Raw genomic sequence first — 16,881 nt, 5'->3', positions numbered from 1 at the left:
GGGACCAGTCAAAGAAAAGAGGAGAAACATGTAGCACAGACCTAAGCTGTCAACCAGAACACAGGAGAACACCAGGAATATCCCAGCTCCCCTGGAACACAAGGTAGAGGCTTCTGGACCCTTCCGACGTAGGGGACGGACGCAGGGACGAGACCAATCTGGACAAGCGGGCCGAAAGCAATTTCATCAGGGGCTCTTGCCTGGACTTCAGCTTAAGATGCTGACAAGCGTGGCAGTCCATTGAATCATGGTGCTCACCCAAACACCCTTGCAAATAGGGTGAGGGTCTGTCGCCGACATCTGACGCGTACAAGAAGTACACGTCTTGAAACCTGAAGGCATTCGCACACTGTTCTCAACGCAAAGCGTAAAAAAAGGCCTGAAACAGGCCAAGGCACACAATCCGGATCCGCGTTGCACGCGGAAATGAAGGAAACTGACGTTTGCGCGCCGGGGTGGGTCTTATGTGACCTCGCTGATGTCACGCCCACGAGCAACGTCAGGGCAGAGTTGCGTGGTGCCGTTCCCCCCCAATCCCCCCCACCCCCGGCGCGCAGGGATGTTGTAGCAAACATCTTCCAGATCCAGTCTCACGCCTGGGGATAATTCTACGTTAAGGAATCTGCGGCTCGAAGTCTCTATCAGTTATCATTTACATAAATTGCCTCATTTCAAGTTAGTAATATAAATTCTACTACATATGGAGTGATATTTTTGTAAACAATACTAGGCCACACTATTAAACAATATTTTTGTCATTGATATTTCGACACACACTAGAGATTGGGAAATCTCAAAAGCAATCATGTTTTCATTTTTTACAGATAAGGGTGTGGTTAAGGTTGTGCCAGTAGACAGGGCACATCAGACACAGATTCAGTGACAGCTTTCAGACTCCTTCCCATGTATTGTCATGATATGAATGGCAAGATAAATTTACACTGTCAGGCTACTCGCTGTATTCCGAAAACAGGGCGAGCTCACTTATGATGAGAATAGGATTGGATTGTATCTGCACTACAGAGTGGAATCTAAAAAGAACTGTTCCTTTGAAGAATTGAAATGGAGGCTCCACAACAGGAGCATTTACTCGTGCTTTGCTGCGCCTGGAAAAACTATGCACTGATGTTAAAGGAAAAGAAGCATTTCCAAAAATTTAATGCACCATGAGTGATTGTAAGTAGAAGGAAAATTCACTTTACCTGTTCCAGGAGGACCCTGTATAATGGCAAGTTCCTTCGTCAATGCCGCCTGAAAGGCTTTTAGCTGAGAACAGTCAAGTTTTAGTTGCTCTTTAGAAGGCCAACTCTTAAAATTGAGCACATCAAATCCTGTAACTGGCTGCACTAGACTGCTATTAGATGCAGGTATTAGTGGAACACGTTGTTTGGTGCAAAAATCCCCCAGATGCCTTTCCATGAGATCTGAGAGTTCTACCTCCTCTATATCGCTGCCACTCTCAGAATCACTCATATCATCACTACTGTCATGAACCTCTCTCAGTGCAAGAGACCGATCCAGTACCAGTTCTTTCAAGCTGTATGCCTTGCTGTTGCTTTCTAAGTATGCTGGGGCAGATACATTGGGTTCACAGTGAACGATGTACTTTTGTAGGGGGATTTCACTGCTGGCCATTTCTTTCAGTCCTTCTAAAATATGGCGATAGGCTTCAAAATAGGCATTTGTTTCCACCATCAAGAAGTTGTTGTCTGGTTTCATTTCAGCAAGACTTAGCCGGCTTTCCTCAGTAAAATTCAAGGTTATGATGCCCTTTAGAAGTTCCTTCTCATTTCGGTCTGCCACTGTAGCAAACAGCATTGTCTTAAATTTGTCTTTGGAGAGGCATACAAGAGCACCAAATAAAAGGCGCTTTGAGCTCTCCCAACGGACGTGCTTGAGGTTTTCCACACTGAATTTGACTTGATGAACAATACCAGTCCGCGTGCAGATTGGCATGAGGATTTGAATGCTGAAATAAACTCTTATATCATTAAATTTTGCCTTCATCATTTCCTTCCCTTGTAGGCTTAGAAGCTGAGAGATGCCATCTCTTAGTGGCCGAATAAAATCCTCCCTTAAGAGACGAAAGTGAGTATCTAGATAAGCATTTGCACCAGGATACGATCCATTGAGAATGTTGGGGCGCATTACTGGATTTTCCTCCAAGTAAATATCATCATATGTTGGAAAGATGGATATATGTTGAAAATCACTCACATCTGAGCCCTCGTGGTTCTCCATGAGATAGGTATAGCTGTCTGACCTCAGAGTGCCTTCACGCTTCTTCTCTTGGAGATGCTGTAAGAATGTATGCAGAGTGGTCATATTCTTTGTGGTTGTTTCAGGAATAGAAACCCCATTAGACAGCAGCTTGGCAACAGCAGTCTGTAGTAAAGTATCAACTAGAGAGACCTCCATGGCGCAACTAGATGGAAAAACGCTAATTAATTCAAGGAGTAATGTGAGGATATAGCTAATGAATGGCAGCTTTTCCTGCATTTGCTCTTTACTATCCGGCTCTATAACCAAGAGGTAAAAGGGAAGAACCTTCTTCAGAAATGTAGAGTCTTGAACATTTGCCAGAAGGTGGAGCAAGTTCTGTCGACTGCTTTTACATCCAATTGCTTTATGCAGGACCTCAAGGATAAGTTCTATAAGTTGACTTTGGATATCACTTTGTTCAAGGAACTCCCGTAGCCCGCTTCTGGGAGCAGCAAGCTTCATCACAATCTCTGAGGGTTCCAACATAGAGATTTCTGTGAGCGATCTATGGCCCAATTTATGTTCACCCTGAAATCCCCTTCTTCCATCTCTAGTTTCAAAGTTTCTAGGATATTTTGGTTTAGTCATTCCTTGTCTGCCCAGCATGCTGCTTCTCACAAGGCTTCCAGAGTCACATGAAAGTTCAGAAACGTTTTGTACATTTCTAGTTCTGCTACGAGGTATACCCATTCTTGGCTGATATTCTTGGAAAATGCTTCGCTGTCCTTCGCCTGCAAATGACAAATTAAAATATACATTCATTAAACAAACAAAAAAATCAGATTTTTTTGTTCATCATTTAAATTATAATTCAGGCAGTTGCAGGCACAGGGAGTCACTCTTGATATACAAACAAATATCATTGTTTAAACTAGACATGATCACTTTCATTTTCGCGTGGAGACCATGGAGGAGGTTTGGTGAATTTATATGTTTTCAAAAACATCTTTTCAAGAAGCAGTTTACAAAAATAACTTTTACAAAAACATTGCTTTCCCATACCATTTTAGACTACATTTGTCAACGCACACTATGACCCAAAAAACTAAATTTAGGATAACAATATGTATTCATAATTTGGCATCACAGGTGTAAAGTAAAAATAAAAACTTAAACAAACATTTTATAAATAATTTAAAATTTACTGCAAGAGGAGGAGCTACGCGCGCATCCAGGATGGCCGCGTAAGCACAGGGCTCCCGAGTCCCTCGCTGCCCTCCGCATATATCCTGAAAGATATCCTGACTTTGACCACGGGTTCTTGCAGACGAACCTCAGCTGATACCTAAGCTGTTTTCGAAATTTCAGTTGGACTTCGGGAACCGCAGATACGCCGACCGGAGTTTTTGAGGCCCGCCCCACGGCGACATCGGGAGCTGGCACACCAAGACGCCGGGGAGTAATTGAACAACAGCGGCCTGAGGGGTTTCCCCTGTTGCCCTGAGTTGACTTTCGGTTTCGTTTCTGGGCCGCTGCCTTTTCCGACTGCGTGATTGCCTCGCTCCTCCATCGGGGTCCAGCCTAACTTTGCTACCTGACTGTACGCCAACTGTTCTGAGGGTTTGGGTGTTGGGCCGAGTGCTGCTTCTGCCCTTTCAGCCCACCTTCGTTATTTGCAGTGGTCTGGGGTTGAGCGGCCATTTTCACCAGGTCTCGCGGGCCCCCTCGGGGCTCCCCATCCAACATGACCACCAGGCCTGACAACGAGAAGCGGAAGACTAAAACGCCTCTACGCGGGGGACCGATTCAAACCAACGTCATGGATCGCTATAGCCAACCCAGGGGGTCCCCCGGTGGTGCCAGTCGAGCTTTTGAGGGCCCCACTGACGATCCGACTACGTTGGCCGAATTGACCTTGCAGGACGTCATGGGCGCCTGTTAGGACACAGAACGAAGACACAGCGCCGACGGACAGATGAAGGAACTACAACCCCCAGAGCGCATGGTTCGAGAACTACGGGACCCAGAATGCCGAGCGGCGTACCGGCGATATTCAAACACACAGCATAAAGCCCACAACGGACGCAGAGGAAGGCGTCAGTTATTGCCGTTCGTGGACCGAAGTGACAACTCCAACAAGGTGAGAGCTTGAATCCTGTATCGTGCCACGGCCTTGTTTGCACGCGAGGCGTGTTCCGTATTCCTTTGAGAGAACCGTTGTTCTCAGCCCCAGTCCCCGCTCGAGGGTAAATCGAGCCTGGAGACTCGCGCTAAAGCGCTACTTACAGCAGTCCCCGCTCGAGGGTAAATCGAGCTTGGAGACTCGCGCTAAAGCGCTATTTACAGCAGTCCCCGCTCGAGGGTATTTCGAGCCTGGAGATTCGCGCTAAGGCGATATTCACAGCAGTTCCCGCTCGAGGGTATACCGAGTCTGGAGACTCGCGCTAAAGCGCTATTCACAGCAGTCCCCGCTCGAGGGTATATCGAGCCTGGAGACTCGCGCTAAAGAGCTATTCACAGCTGTCCCCGCTCGAGGGTTTATCGAGCCTGGAGACTCAAGCTACAGCGCTACTTACAGCAGTCCCCGCTCGAGGGTATTTCGAGCTTGGATACACGCGCTAGGAAGCGCTCACAACAGCAGTCCCTGCTCGAGGGGTATCGAGCGTGTGACTCACGCTAAATATTGTTTTGCTTCACTGTTTTGTTTCAAGAGACTAACCGATTGGAGAAACCGGGCTAGGGAAAGGCTTGCATGTAAATGCCCTCCGTTGGCTGGTGTTAGGAGTAACATCAATGCGGAGGACGAAACAGGAAAACAACCTTACTCCCCCATAAACAATCGAGTGGCATTGTCGGCCACTGCTTAGCACGGTGTCCTCTGTTGGAGAGTGTCGGGACCGACATTCGTGCAGAGGACGGTTGGAAGGACGGGCAGCAGCCCCTACGCTCCTCCGGATTTGTTAGTCTGATGTTCTTTGTATGCTGTGAATAAACCTCGGTTAACAGCATCACTGATTCTGTTACGTCATTTCAAGGTACGGAAGTGGGGTGGTAGTGTTCTATACTCAATCCTGAGGACACAAGGATTACAGCGCCATTGCCAACATGCAGACTTCCATTGGTCAGCAATATGAGGCTCTCGCTCTCAAAATAGACACTGTAGCAGTTGATGTTACTTTGATCAGAGCTGACTTGTCGAAGACCAATGAAAGGGTCAAGTCTCTGGACCTGAAGACTTCTAGCCTCACGACTGATGTCTCTGATCTGCAGACGGAAGTTGGACGCTTGCGCTCCTCCAACGATCTCATGGTCCATCGCCTGGAGGATTTTGAAAATCGGGCCCGGCGCAACAACATACGCCTTGTTGGGGTCCCTGAAACCTCTGGTGCCTCGGCAACTGATCTTCTCGTGGAGGACATTGTCTTGAACCACCTGGCCCCCACAGGCCTGAGTAAATTCTTTGCTGTGGAACGTGCCCATCGAGTGCCGGGCGGAAAGCCGAAGTCGGGCGCCACGCCGAGACCTATCATCGCCAGGATCTTCAATTTTAGGGACAGAGACATCATCCTACAGGCCTCGAGAGTAAGTGGCCCCGTCAAATTCGAGAACACGACGGTGAGTTTCTGCCCGGACTTCACACAGCTTGTTCAGAGACAAAGGATGGGGTTTCAGGGAGTGAAACGAAGGCTGAGAGACTTGGGCCTGAAATACGCAATGCTCTTTCCAACCAGGCTGCATGTCGAATATGAGGACCGGACTTTCTTCTTTGATCGTCCTGATGGAGTTAGTGACTGGCTGGATACCCTCCCCAAACAGACTGACTCAACCGGGCATCCGGGTGGAGCCGAGGGCGGCGTATCGGAACAAGAGTGACATTTTGTTTCCTGATTTCTGAACATTCACGTACTATTCGGCTGGGTTCGATATTTCTTCTATTACTGTGTCCTATTGCTATGTACCCGGGGGTGGCGGGGGAGTAGGACTCTTTCCTCCTCAGGGGTTTCTTTTCGTAGACTAGTCTAATGATGGGGCGACAGGCACACTGCAAGTTGGGGTGGCTTTTGAGTCTAACGCAGGGGTGCAGGGTGGGGGGCGTTGTAACGGGTTCTCGTTGGGGGGTTGGGGGGGTTCTTGGGTGTTTGTGGGTTTCTTTCAAGGCAACGTATCGGATTTCTTTTTGATTAGGTCATTGTGTTCGTTGTGGGGTGGACTCTGCACATCTTTTTGGGGTGGGGGTTAGTGGGTTGAAACTAATGTGTTGGAATGTCAATGGGTTGGGGGATAGGATAAAACGGGGTGTGGTGTTGCAGCTACTGCGGCGCCTCTCCCCCGATGTTGTGTTGCTGCAGGAAACGCATCTGGTTGGGAACACGTGCCATGCCATGAATCGGCGAGGGTATCGTCTGGTGGCACATTCTGGCTTCACCTCTGGTTCTAGGGGTGTGGGTATCCTCGTCAGGTCCTCCCTCCCCTTGGCAATTGATGCTGTGCTTCTTGACGATAGGGGGCGCTATGCCGCTCTCACTTGTAGATGGGAGGGAGGACGGTCTCATTTGTCACTGTCTATGCTCCACCGGGTCTACAGACCTCGACTTTTGCTGACCTTGGGCGTGTAGTACTGGGGCTCCCTGAGGGCATTTTGGTGATAGGCAGAGACTTCAATTCGGTTGTCTCCAGTGACATAGATCGCTACCCCCCCAGGGATCTCCCCAAGTCGCAATCCTGGTTAAGTGGGTTCCTGGAGACACTTGGTCTGGTGGACTGCTGGAGGTTGCTGCACCCGAATCAGGCGCAATACACCTTTCACTCTGGTGCCCATGGAAGTCTGTCCAGACTCGACTATATTCTGTTGCCGGCGGCGCTGTCCTCCTCTGCTGGGGAGGTGAAGCACCTCGCCCGGGGCATATCCGACCACTCCCCAGTCTGGCTTAGCATGGATACTACCATGAGTAATGAGGGACGGGTCGCACCTATAAACCCCTGGTTTCTTCGCAATCCCAAGACCCGCTCCGAATTGGTGAAATCCCTTGATCATTATTTTGTAGACAATGTGGGATCTGTGTCAACTTCTGTATCGTTGTGGGAGGCATTTAAGACTGTGATACGTGGGCAGGCCTTATCTTTGATCGCCACCGCCAAGAAAAGTAAGCATGAAGAGGTGGTTCGTCTGGAGGCGGAGATAACCGCACTGGAGAGTGACTTGGAGCGCGGTGTGTCCCGTGCCAACCTTCATTCCCTCAGCCTCAAACAATTAGATTATAAGGCCCTGGTTACTGATGCTGCGAAGGTCATGGGCAGGGAACAGCAGGGCAGACTGTATGATGTTGGGGATAAGGCGGGTAAATTGATTGCGTGGCTGGACAAGAAAGAAAGGGCGAGTCGTGTAGTTCCTGTGATTGTGAACCTTGATGGAGTGTGCGTGACTGACCCGGCCGCGATTGTTGAATGCTTTGCGGAACACTTCCGAACTGTGTATGCTCCGGTCTCTGACAGACCGGAGGCTGACTCTCATTTGTTGCTTCGCGATATTACTGTCTGCGGCTGACAGAGACCTGATGGACGCGGCGCTGTCGGCTGAAGAGGTGGCTACTGCCATTCGTTCGATCTGCTCTGGCAAGGCCTCGGGCACTAAAAGGTCTGCCCATTGAACTGTATAAACTGTGCCCAGACAAACTGGCTCCATATCTTCGTGATATGTTTCTAGAGTCCCGCGACTCTGGCTCCCTTACACGTGACCAGCGTCTCGCTACTATCGTAGTGAACCACAAGGAAGCGAAGCCACAGGTTTGCTGTTCTTCTTATAGACCGATCTCGCTTCTAAACGCTGAACCGAAAATTCTGGCTAAGGTATTAGCTAACCGCCTGACGAATGTTATCAGCGACCTGGTCCATCCGGATCAGTCCGGTTTTATCCCGCATCGTAACACGGCGCTTAACCTGCGGCGCTTGCACGGTGTTCTCGCGAGGGTGGCGTCACTCCATGAACCGGATATCTTGGCTTCTTTGGATGCTACGATGGCCTTCGATACTCTTGAGTGGCATTATCTCTGGGCCGCTCTTGTGAAATTCGGATTCGGCCCCGGGTTCATCGGCTGGGTGAAACTTTTGTATGCGGAGCCGCTGGCGCAGGTGGTTGTAAATGGTCGGGTCTCAGCGTCCTTTGTTCTCGGGAGGGGCACGCGACAGGGCTGCCCGTTGTCACCACTGCTTTTCGCACTCGCCCTTGAGCCGCTGGCTGCCTGGCTGCGCTGGGAGCCCTCGCTTAAGGGGATCCGATTGTCCCCGGACTTTGAGCATCGCGTCTCGCTTTACGCGGATGATATACTATTGTACCTTACGTCCCCTCGAAAATCTCTTAATGTTTTGTTCGATGTGCTCACTTCGTTTGGGAAAAATTCGGGCCTCGTTATCAACTGGGCTAAATCCTGTGTATACGTGCTCTCGGGCGGTCCCCCTCCCTTGCCTCGCAGATGCCCCATTCGGGTCTCTCCGACGGGCTTCAAGTACCTGGGGATCTTTATAACTTTAGACCCTGCGGCTCGCTACGCACATAATCTGCTCCCCCCCCTTCAAAGATTGAGACTTGATGTTGAGCGCTGGCGCGGGTTGCCGCTATCGCCGCTCGGGCGCGCAGCCCTTTTTAAAATGATGGCCCTGCCGAGGTTTTTGTACGCGCTTCAGAATACGTTTGATATTATTCCGGCGAGCTACTTTAGGGAGGTTGAGAGCCTGCAGAGACGGTTAATTTGGGATGGACGTTCGCGTATTTCCCTCGCTAAACTCACTCTTCCCGGGTATGATAGGGGTATAGCGTTGCCGGATATTAGGCGTCACTATTGGGCCTCGCAACTGAGTGCGATCAATCATGCGACATATGCGCCCGCTCGTAAACCGGCGTTCGAGATGGATAAGTATTTGCTACCGGGCGGGGACTACAGGAGGGCGCTCTACTCCAAGGCGGCGGGCAAGGATTTATCTGGACCTACCAAGGTTGCTGTACGAGTGTGGCATGCTGCGACTGCATCTGTGGGTTGGGAAGATCGATTGACTCGTGCGACCCCCTTGTATGCTTCTGAAAGGTTGGGATGTCTCTGTAAAACGAAAGGGTTTGAAAAATGGGATAGGATTGGTATTAGCTGTGTGGGCGATCTTTGGGTCAAGGGCAAAATCAAGACCTTTGCGGCACTACAGACAGAATATGAATTGAGCGACAGGGAATTCTTCCAATACACACAGATTCACCATGCCTTGAGTTCGGTTTTCCCTGCAGGTACTGTCGTCCCCGAGTCCTCCCCCCTTGAAGATAGGCTCCTTGACGGCCACGTCCCCGACAGTACCATTTCTCTGGTATATAAGAAGTTGCTCAACACCCGAGTGGATCTGTTAGTGCGTCTTAGGGAGGTCTGGACCGGCGATGGTTTGGAGCTTGACGACGAGGATTGGCAAGCTGCATTATCCTCGCCTAAGGAAGTCGCGATCCCTGCCGGTCTCCGTTTTGTTCAGCTCAAGATCTTACATCGTGTATATATCACTGGTCCGCACTTGATTCGCATGGGTTATTCCTCGGACGGGTTATGTAAGCGTGGTTTTGGGATGCTTGGTACTTTTCTCCATATACTTTGGGAGTGTCCGGAGGTGGTGCAGTTCTGGAATAATGTGCATGCAGTGATGGGTAGAGTCACGGGGGTGGTGCTGCAGCCCGAAGCCAGGCGGTGCCTGTTGAATGTGTGGGAGCCGAATGATTATAGTGTGGCCCAGACGCTGTGGGCGACCCTGGGGAATATGATTGCCAAAAGAGATGTAGCGCAGTTGTGGGGTTCCCAGCGCCCGCCCACGGTATCGGTGTGGAAGGAGAATATGGACTGGTGTATGTTCAGAGAGAAGACTGTGTATGTGGCGAGGGGCAAACCTAGAAAATGGAATAGTATCTGGAGCCAATGGAACGCGTACCGTGGAAATCTATTTGCGCCTCCGTTCGTGGACAACCCCGAAGTCCCTCTGTCCCCCTGATCCGGCATTCCATGTCTTGTGTGCTTTCTGTTATCCTTGAATTTGTTTCCCCGCTGGCCCCCTCCCCACAATATGTACTATTGATCTGTTGTATGATATTATGCCTAGGTGTCCTCCTATGTGAACATATGTCCATATATACTGTTTTCTTTTTGCCTTGTACTTCGTTTTTTCTTTCTTTCAATAAAAAGTTTATATAAAAAAAAAAAAGAACTTTCCTGCAAATATTTTGAAATATAAATGGAAAATGCTACTTACCAGTATGCATCTGTTCTTGGCATGTAAAGCTGCAGATAGAAAGCCATCTGGTAGTGCGCCTGGATGTTTGCACTTGTTTTTGCCTTGGAAATGTCTTTGGAAGTCACAAGATAGGTGACTCCTCCCTTGGATGATAGTGCGCATGGGTATCGGCTCCATCTTCAGATTGTTTTTTCGCCAGCAGAGAAATGATTGGAGTTTTTGTAAATAAGATAATACTGGAACAGATAAAGGTAGCCGGGGAAGTGGGTAGGCGTAAGTGGATTTGCAGCTCTACATGCCAAGAATGCATACTGGTAAGTAGCGTTTTCCATTCGAGGCATATGAGCTGCAAATCACACACTGTGCATAGATTGCATAGCAGTACCCCTCCTTAGCGGCGACCACCAGTACCTGCTGCAGTAGTTTGAAATAGTGTTTTGAGTACAGCGTGGCCCACACTAGCCTGTTGCTTTGCTTGCACATCTACACAATAGTGTTTTGTGAATGTGTGCGGTGTAGACCATGTAGCTGCTTTGCAGAAGTCATCTAAGGGAAAGTTCCCTAAAAATGCCATTGAAGTCCCTATCTTTCGGGTAGAGTGGACTTTAGGGGGAATAGATAATGTACGTTTTGCTTTGTGATAGCAAATTTGAATACATTTAACAATCCACCTTGCAATTCCAGATTTTGATATGGGATTGGCTTTAGGTGGTGGTGAGAAGGACACGAAGGAAAATGCTAGTTACCAGTATGCATCTGTTCTTGGCATGTAGAGCTGTAGATTCTCACACTTAGCATTAGATCGCCATCTGGTGTTGGGCTCGGATGATTGCATGTTGTTGTCGTCTTGGAAGAAGTCTTTGTAGTACGAGATAGGTGACTCCTCCCTTGGACGATAGTGCGCATGGGCATCAACTCCATCCTTAGATTGTTTTTCGCCATGATGGTAAATTATGGAGTTAGTAGAAAGAAAAAAGATGTCCATGTGTGTATATCTAATTAAGATAGAACTGGAACAGATACAGGTCCTGGGGGGGCGGGTGGGCGTGTGAGAATCTGCAGCTCTACATGCCAAGAACCGATGCATACTGGTAAGCAGCATTTTCCGTTCGAGGCATATGAGCTGCAGATCTCACACTTAGCATAGACTATACAGCAGTGTCTCCCCTAGTGGTGGACCACTGTATCTGTTGCAGTAGTTTGAAAGAGAGTTTTGAGGACAGCTTGGCCTACATCAACACAATAGTGTTTAGAGAAGATGTGTGGTGTAGACCATGTTGCTGCCTTACATATGTATTCTAGGGGAATGTTCCCTAAGAAAGCCATATATGCTCCTAATTTGCGTGTGGAATGCGCCCTAGGAGGAATTGATAGTGTGCGTTTTGCTTTCTGATAGCATATTTGGATACATTTTACAATTCACCTTGCAATACCAGATTAAGAGGTGGTTGAGAGTGGTTGAGAGAAAGCTACAAACAATTGTTTTGTTTTGCGAAAGGATTTGGGGCCATATGTATCAAGATACCCATTTGCGATTCTCATATAGCGATTTTTAGGAAATCGCTATTTGAGAATCGCAAATGGGTATGTATGTACAAAATCGCATTTTTTTTGCGATTCCTAAGAATTCCTTAATTGCGTTTAGCAAATTGCAAATCGCAATTAAGGAATACTTTCCCATTCATTTCTATGGGCCAGGAGGCCCATGGGAATGAATGGGAAGTCATTCTCAATTTGCAATTTGCAATTTACTAATTGCAAATTGAGAATAATTTCAAGGGTGAGGGGTGTCCAAAGGACACCCTGTTGCACCCCTGAAATATGCATGGGTGCACATGTGGCGCACATACATACCCTTAGGCACTTTGAAAAATGCAAAAATGTGCATTTTTCAAGGATTTCGCAACTTACCACCAACTAGAAGTTGGTGGTAATTTGCGATTCCTTAAGGGCATTTTGCAATTTTTTTTGCTACGTACATTGCATTTAAGGAATCGCAAAATTTGCGATTCCTTAAATGCAATTGCAAAATAAGGAATCCCAAATTTTGCAATTCCTTATTTTTCACCAGTTTTGCTTCATACATTCCATTTAGCAAATTCGCATTTGCAAAGGCCGAAATTATGCAAATTTCGGCCTTTGCGATTGCGAATTTGCATGATACATATGGCCCTAAGTTCTGTCAATGTAATAAAGAAGGGCTCTTTTCACGTCTAGGGTGTGTAGAGCTCTTTCTGCTACCGAGTCTGGGGTTTGAAAAAACACTGGTAACTCCACTGATTGATTTAGATGAAATGGGGTGATTACCTTAGGAAGGAATCTTGGATTTGTTCTGAGGACCACTTTGTTAAGATGTAATTGTAAAAATAGTTCTTGTATAGTGAAAGCTGAAACTTACTTACTCTTCTAAGAGAGCTAATGGCAACTAGGAAAGCTGTTTTCCATGTGAGGAATTGTAGTTCACATTTGTGTAAAGGTTCAAATGGGGGTCCCATGAGCCTGGTTAAGAACAATATTGAGGTTCCACACTGGAGAGGGTGGTAACCTAGGAGGAATGATCCTCTTTAGTCCTTCCATGAATGCTTTAATTGCAGGGACTCTAAATAGTGACAAGTGTTGTCTGTTTTGTAGGTACGCAGCGAGTGCTGCAAGATGTAAACGTATAGATGAGTATGCTAGATTACATCTTTGTAAATGCAGTAGATAGCAAATGATATTCTGGATGGAAGCATCTAGTTTGAGAGACCATTGTCGGAGCTTGCGTACCACTAGTGGAATTAGTGGGAGTGGTGAAAAAGCGTACGCAAATCTGCCTGACCAGTTCATCCATATCGCATTGCCCTTGGACAACGGGTGTGGAAACCTGGCGGCGAAAGTTGGGCATTTTGCGTTTTCGTGTGTGGCGCAAAAATCTATGTCTGGTTGGTCCCACTTGTGGAAAAATGGTAGAAGAACTTGTGGATGTAGTTCCCATTCGTGAAACTGCTGTGTCTGTCGACTTAACAGATCTGCAATCTGATTGTGAACTCCTGGAAGCTGTTCGCCTAGTAGATATATTTTTTGTGGAATGGCCCATCTCCAAATGTTTTGTGCAAGCTGGGATAGTTGCAGAGAATGTGTGCCCCCTTGTTTTTGTATGTAGTACATGGCTGTTATGTTGTACGTCTAGATCAAGACAGCTTTGTATGTACATGAACTTGGAAAGATTTTAGTGCTAGGAATATCGCTAGCAGCTCTAGGTGATTGATGTGGAGCACTTTTTGTTGAGTGGTCCGTCTTCCCTGAGTTGTATGGTCTAGGAGATGGGCTCCCCATCCTGTGAGAGATGCGTCTGTTGTGAGTACTATTTGTGGAACATGTTTGAGGAATGGCCGCCCTCTGGACAGGTTTTTGGTGTTCCACTACTGCAGAGAGCGATGTGTGCGGCTGTTCACCAACATCAGATCTGTAAGTTGTCCTTGAGCCGGATTCCACTGATGTGCTAGACATTTTTGTAATTGGTGCATTTGAAATCTATCACATGGTACAATAAAAATGCAAGATGCCATCATGCCTATGAGTTGCATGAACACTTTGGCTGGGAGAGAGTGTTGGTCTTGAAATTTTGTAACTAAGGCTTGAATGCTCGTTATCCTGGCTGGACTGGGATAAGCCAGAGCTGTAGAGGTGTTTATTGTAGCCCCCAGATATTGGTGTATATGAGAGGGCTGGAGATGCAACTTGCTGTAGTTGATAGTGAACCCCAAGTTGTGTAATGTTTGAATTGTTTGATGAGTGTGTTGAACTGTTGGACTTGGCCCTCTTTCCTAAAAATTTTTGCTTTTCGCTTCCCCGAATTCTGGATGTCCCCCCATTGTAATAAAGTTGTATATGCCCTGTGTAATATTGAAATCAATGCTAGGTGCAGGTGCTCTCCACCTGCAACATGGCTGCCACAGACCCCTGCTACTGCAGCGTGGTCTTGTTAAGGCGCATTCTAGTTGCCAGGAGCTGGCTGGGACCCCAAACATTGTTGCCATTCCAGCCTGCCTTCCCTGCCCACAGTTAGAGTAGGGAAGCTCCTGGCACCTTCTAGAATAGGGGCGGAGCCTGATTTTGCCGCCTTAGAGGGTGGTCACCTGACCTGGGCCTATAAAAAGAAAGGGAGGGAAACTTTCCAGTCAGTTGGGGCATCAATGACCTGGGGGACCCACGCAGGAGATTTAGGCGGTAGGGCCTAGTCAGAGGCCTATGCCACTGGGAGTGACAGGGCTTAGGTGCTGCCTTCCAAGTTGAGTGAGGTACCCTGAACTAGCCCATTGATCTGGCCCGGCGGGAGGGGAACCCAGGGACCATCTACAGTGACCTGCTGAGAAGTCCTGTCAGCAGCCCTCAACTCAACCCCCCCTTCAAGAAACAAGGAACTATCCACAAGTGCGCCAAAGCCATCAAGCGCCAAGAAGAAGTCTACCTGCGCTCACCAGGACCACTGGGGATCCACAAGGTACAGGGCTGTGTCCACTCTGCGCCCCTTTACCTCAACCTGGTTCCCTGCCCTGTCCTGCACGAACTGCCTGTCCTACCTTGCCTGAATTGAGCTGTTAGGCGCTCCCTTCTAAGCGCTAGAACTGTGAATTGCCCGGACTGTTAATTGTCCTGCCACTGTCTGAACTGTTAACCTACCACAGCCCTGACCTGCTGGGTCTGCTGCCCTGCCGGCGTTACTGACTCTGATTGCCCCAGGCGCTATCGCAGCTCAGCACTGTCACCCCTGCCGCCTGCTGAAGCGCTGTTCCCCTCTAGGCGCCGGGATTTCGTGGCGCTGCACCCCCCCACTCACCGCTGCAGCCCGGGTCCTCGGAGAGCCTCTTTGCGTGGCCGGGAGGCGACTGGCGCTGCCTCGCGCCGCTGCTGGGCCCCGCCGAGGCCCTCTACCCCCGCCGAGGCCCGGCGCTGACCTGTGGCCACCTCCGCTTCCATTGATTCCGTCCCGGCGGCCCTCGTTGCAAGGAGAGGGCCGCCGTATTGCTGAGGTAGGCCGCGCTAGGCCGTTGAAGGTGGGACACTCACCCCACATGACGGGGCGCCCGGCCGCGTCACTGGTCGTGCCCCCGCCTATCGCCGCGCAGACATTGGCTGCTGTCGTCACACCCCTGGGAGCCGCTCCACGACTCACCGCTGAGGGCGGGCCCCTCCACCAGCCTTCTGCCGTTTGGTTCCCGGGCCGGGAAGCCAGGGACGGCCCAGGAACAGCCTGCCAGCACCGGAGGGCTCTCTGAGGAGAACGAGAGCCCCTCCCTTCCTGCAACCCCGCGGGAGGGCCCCGAAAGAAGTCTGGGCCCTCCCCACTCCAGCACCATCACCAGGGCCCGGGAAGGGCCGAAGGGTAAAGGTAAAGCCCCGGGGGAGGGCGGAAGACCCAAGTAGAGGCGGGACCTCCCAGGAGTGAGCAGGAGGCCCCGGAACCGCCCCTCCCCCAGGGGGGAAACTATAGTTGGGCCACGTTGGCCCCCTTCGGCCCATGTGAGTGCTGGAACTGGGCCAAAGCCCTGAAAGACCCCACTGGGGCTTAAGTTTAGTAGAATCAACCCTTGTCAGGGGTAGAGTGGAACATCAGTTAACGCCAGGCCTTGCTTAATGAAATGTGGCCTGATCCCCAAAGAGTTTCACTACTGCCTGATGATGAGGCTAAGGTGATTATAGGCTGCAGAGGTTATTGAGGTAACGGCACCTGTGACCTGGTTTATGCCTAATGAAATAGTTGCCCTCCACCATGAGAGGGTTATACTTACATAAGGAGATGTTGCCTGATGTTTGTTGAAATGTTTGCTCTGTTCTATTGACCTGTTTACTCCTGTTTAGGGCTGCATTTCCTGAATACCTAATGAAATGTGTTGGGCTGAGAAAAGGAATGGTTATACTACCTGCTAAAAGGGTTACTCCCGCCACATGAAAGGCTTGGCTCGTGGCTAATCTGCTGTTACCTGACTAATGAAATGCTTACTGTTTCCTGATGCACGGGCCAACTCTCTGTAATGAGAGGCTTTACCTACGCTTAATGAGAGTCCCCACCTATGTGCAGTGAAATGTTCTGCCTTTGATTAGTGCAATGGTTACTGCGACAGGTTATATTGAGTACTGAGTCGCTCTCTGGATGAAATGATCCAATGGAATAGTTATCTTTGAGGCCATGATCTGATGAATAATACACCTTGTTAGCTGATGCAATGTGTGGTTGCCCAATGAAAGGCTTACCTCTGCTGATTAACTAATCTACACTTAATGACATGTTTATTCTGCATGAAATGAATAGTCTGGCTAAGTGAAATGGTTTCCTTCCTGCCAAATGAAGGATGAAAGGAACTGTCCCTGTTCACTCAAGGAGTGGGTAGCCCTATGTGATGAAATGTTGATCCCTGATTAGGGAATTGTTCAATCTTTACCCGGGGG

At 49.0% G+C, this 16,881-nt stretch overlaps 1 protein-coding gene across 2 annotated transcripts in view; it reads right to left on the bottom strand.

The window, feature by feature from the left end:
- LOC144829052 (NFX1-type zinc finger-containing protein 1-like) overlaps positions 1–16,881 on the bottom strand; it is a 1,360,324-nt gene that overhangs the window by 952,430 nt on the left and 391,013 nt on the right. For both annotated transcript variants that reach the window (XM_078687796.1, XM_078687797.1), the window contains exon 6: positions 1,203–2,993. In XM_078687796.1, coding sequence (XP_078543922.1) covers positions 1,203–2,993 — 1,791 coding nt within the window. The remainder of the gene's footprint in view (positions 1–1,202; positions 2,994–16,881) is intronic.

The sequence above is a fragment of the Lissotriton helveticus genome, chromosome 4_1 (genome assembly GCF_964261635.1).
Source record: "Lissotriton helveticus chromosome 4_1, aLisHel1.1, whole genome shotgun sequence".
In the NCBI taxonomy this organism is placed as follows: domain Eukaryota; kingdom Metazoa; phylum Chordata; class Amphibia; order Caudata; family Salamandridae; genus Lissotriton; species Lissotriton helveticus.
The sequence above is the reverse complement of the archived record's forward strand: the minus strand, read 5'-3'. Positions and strand labels throughout refer to the sequence as shown.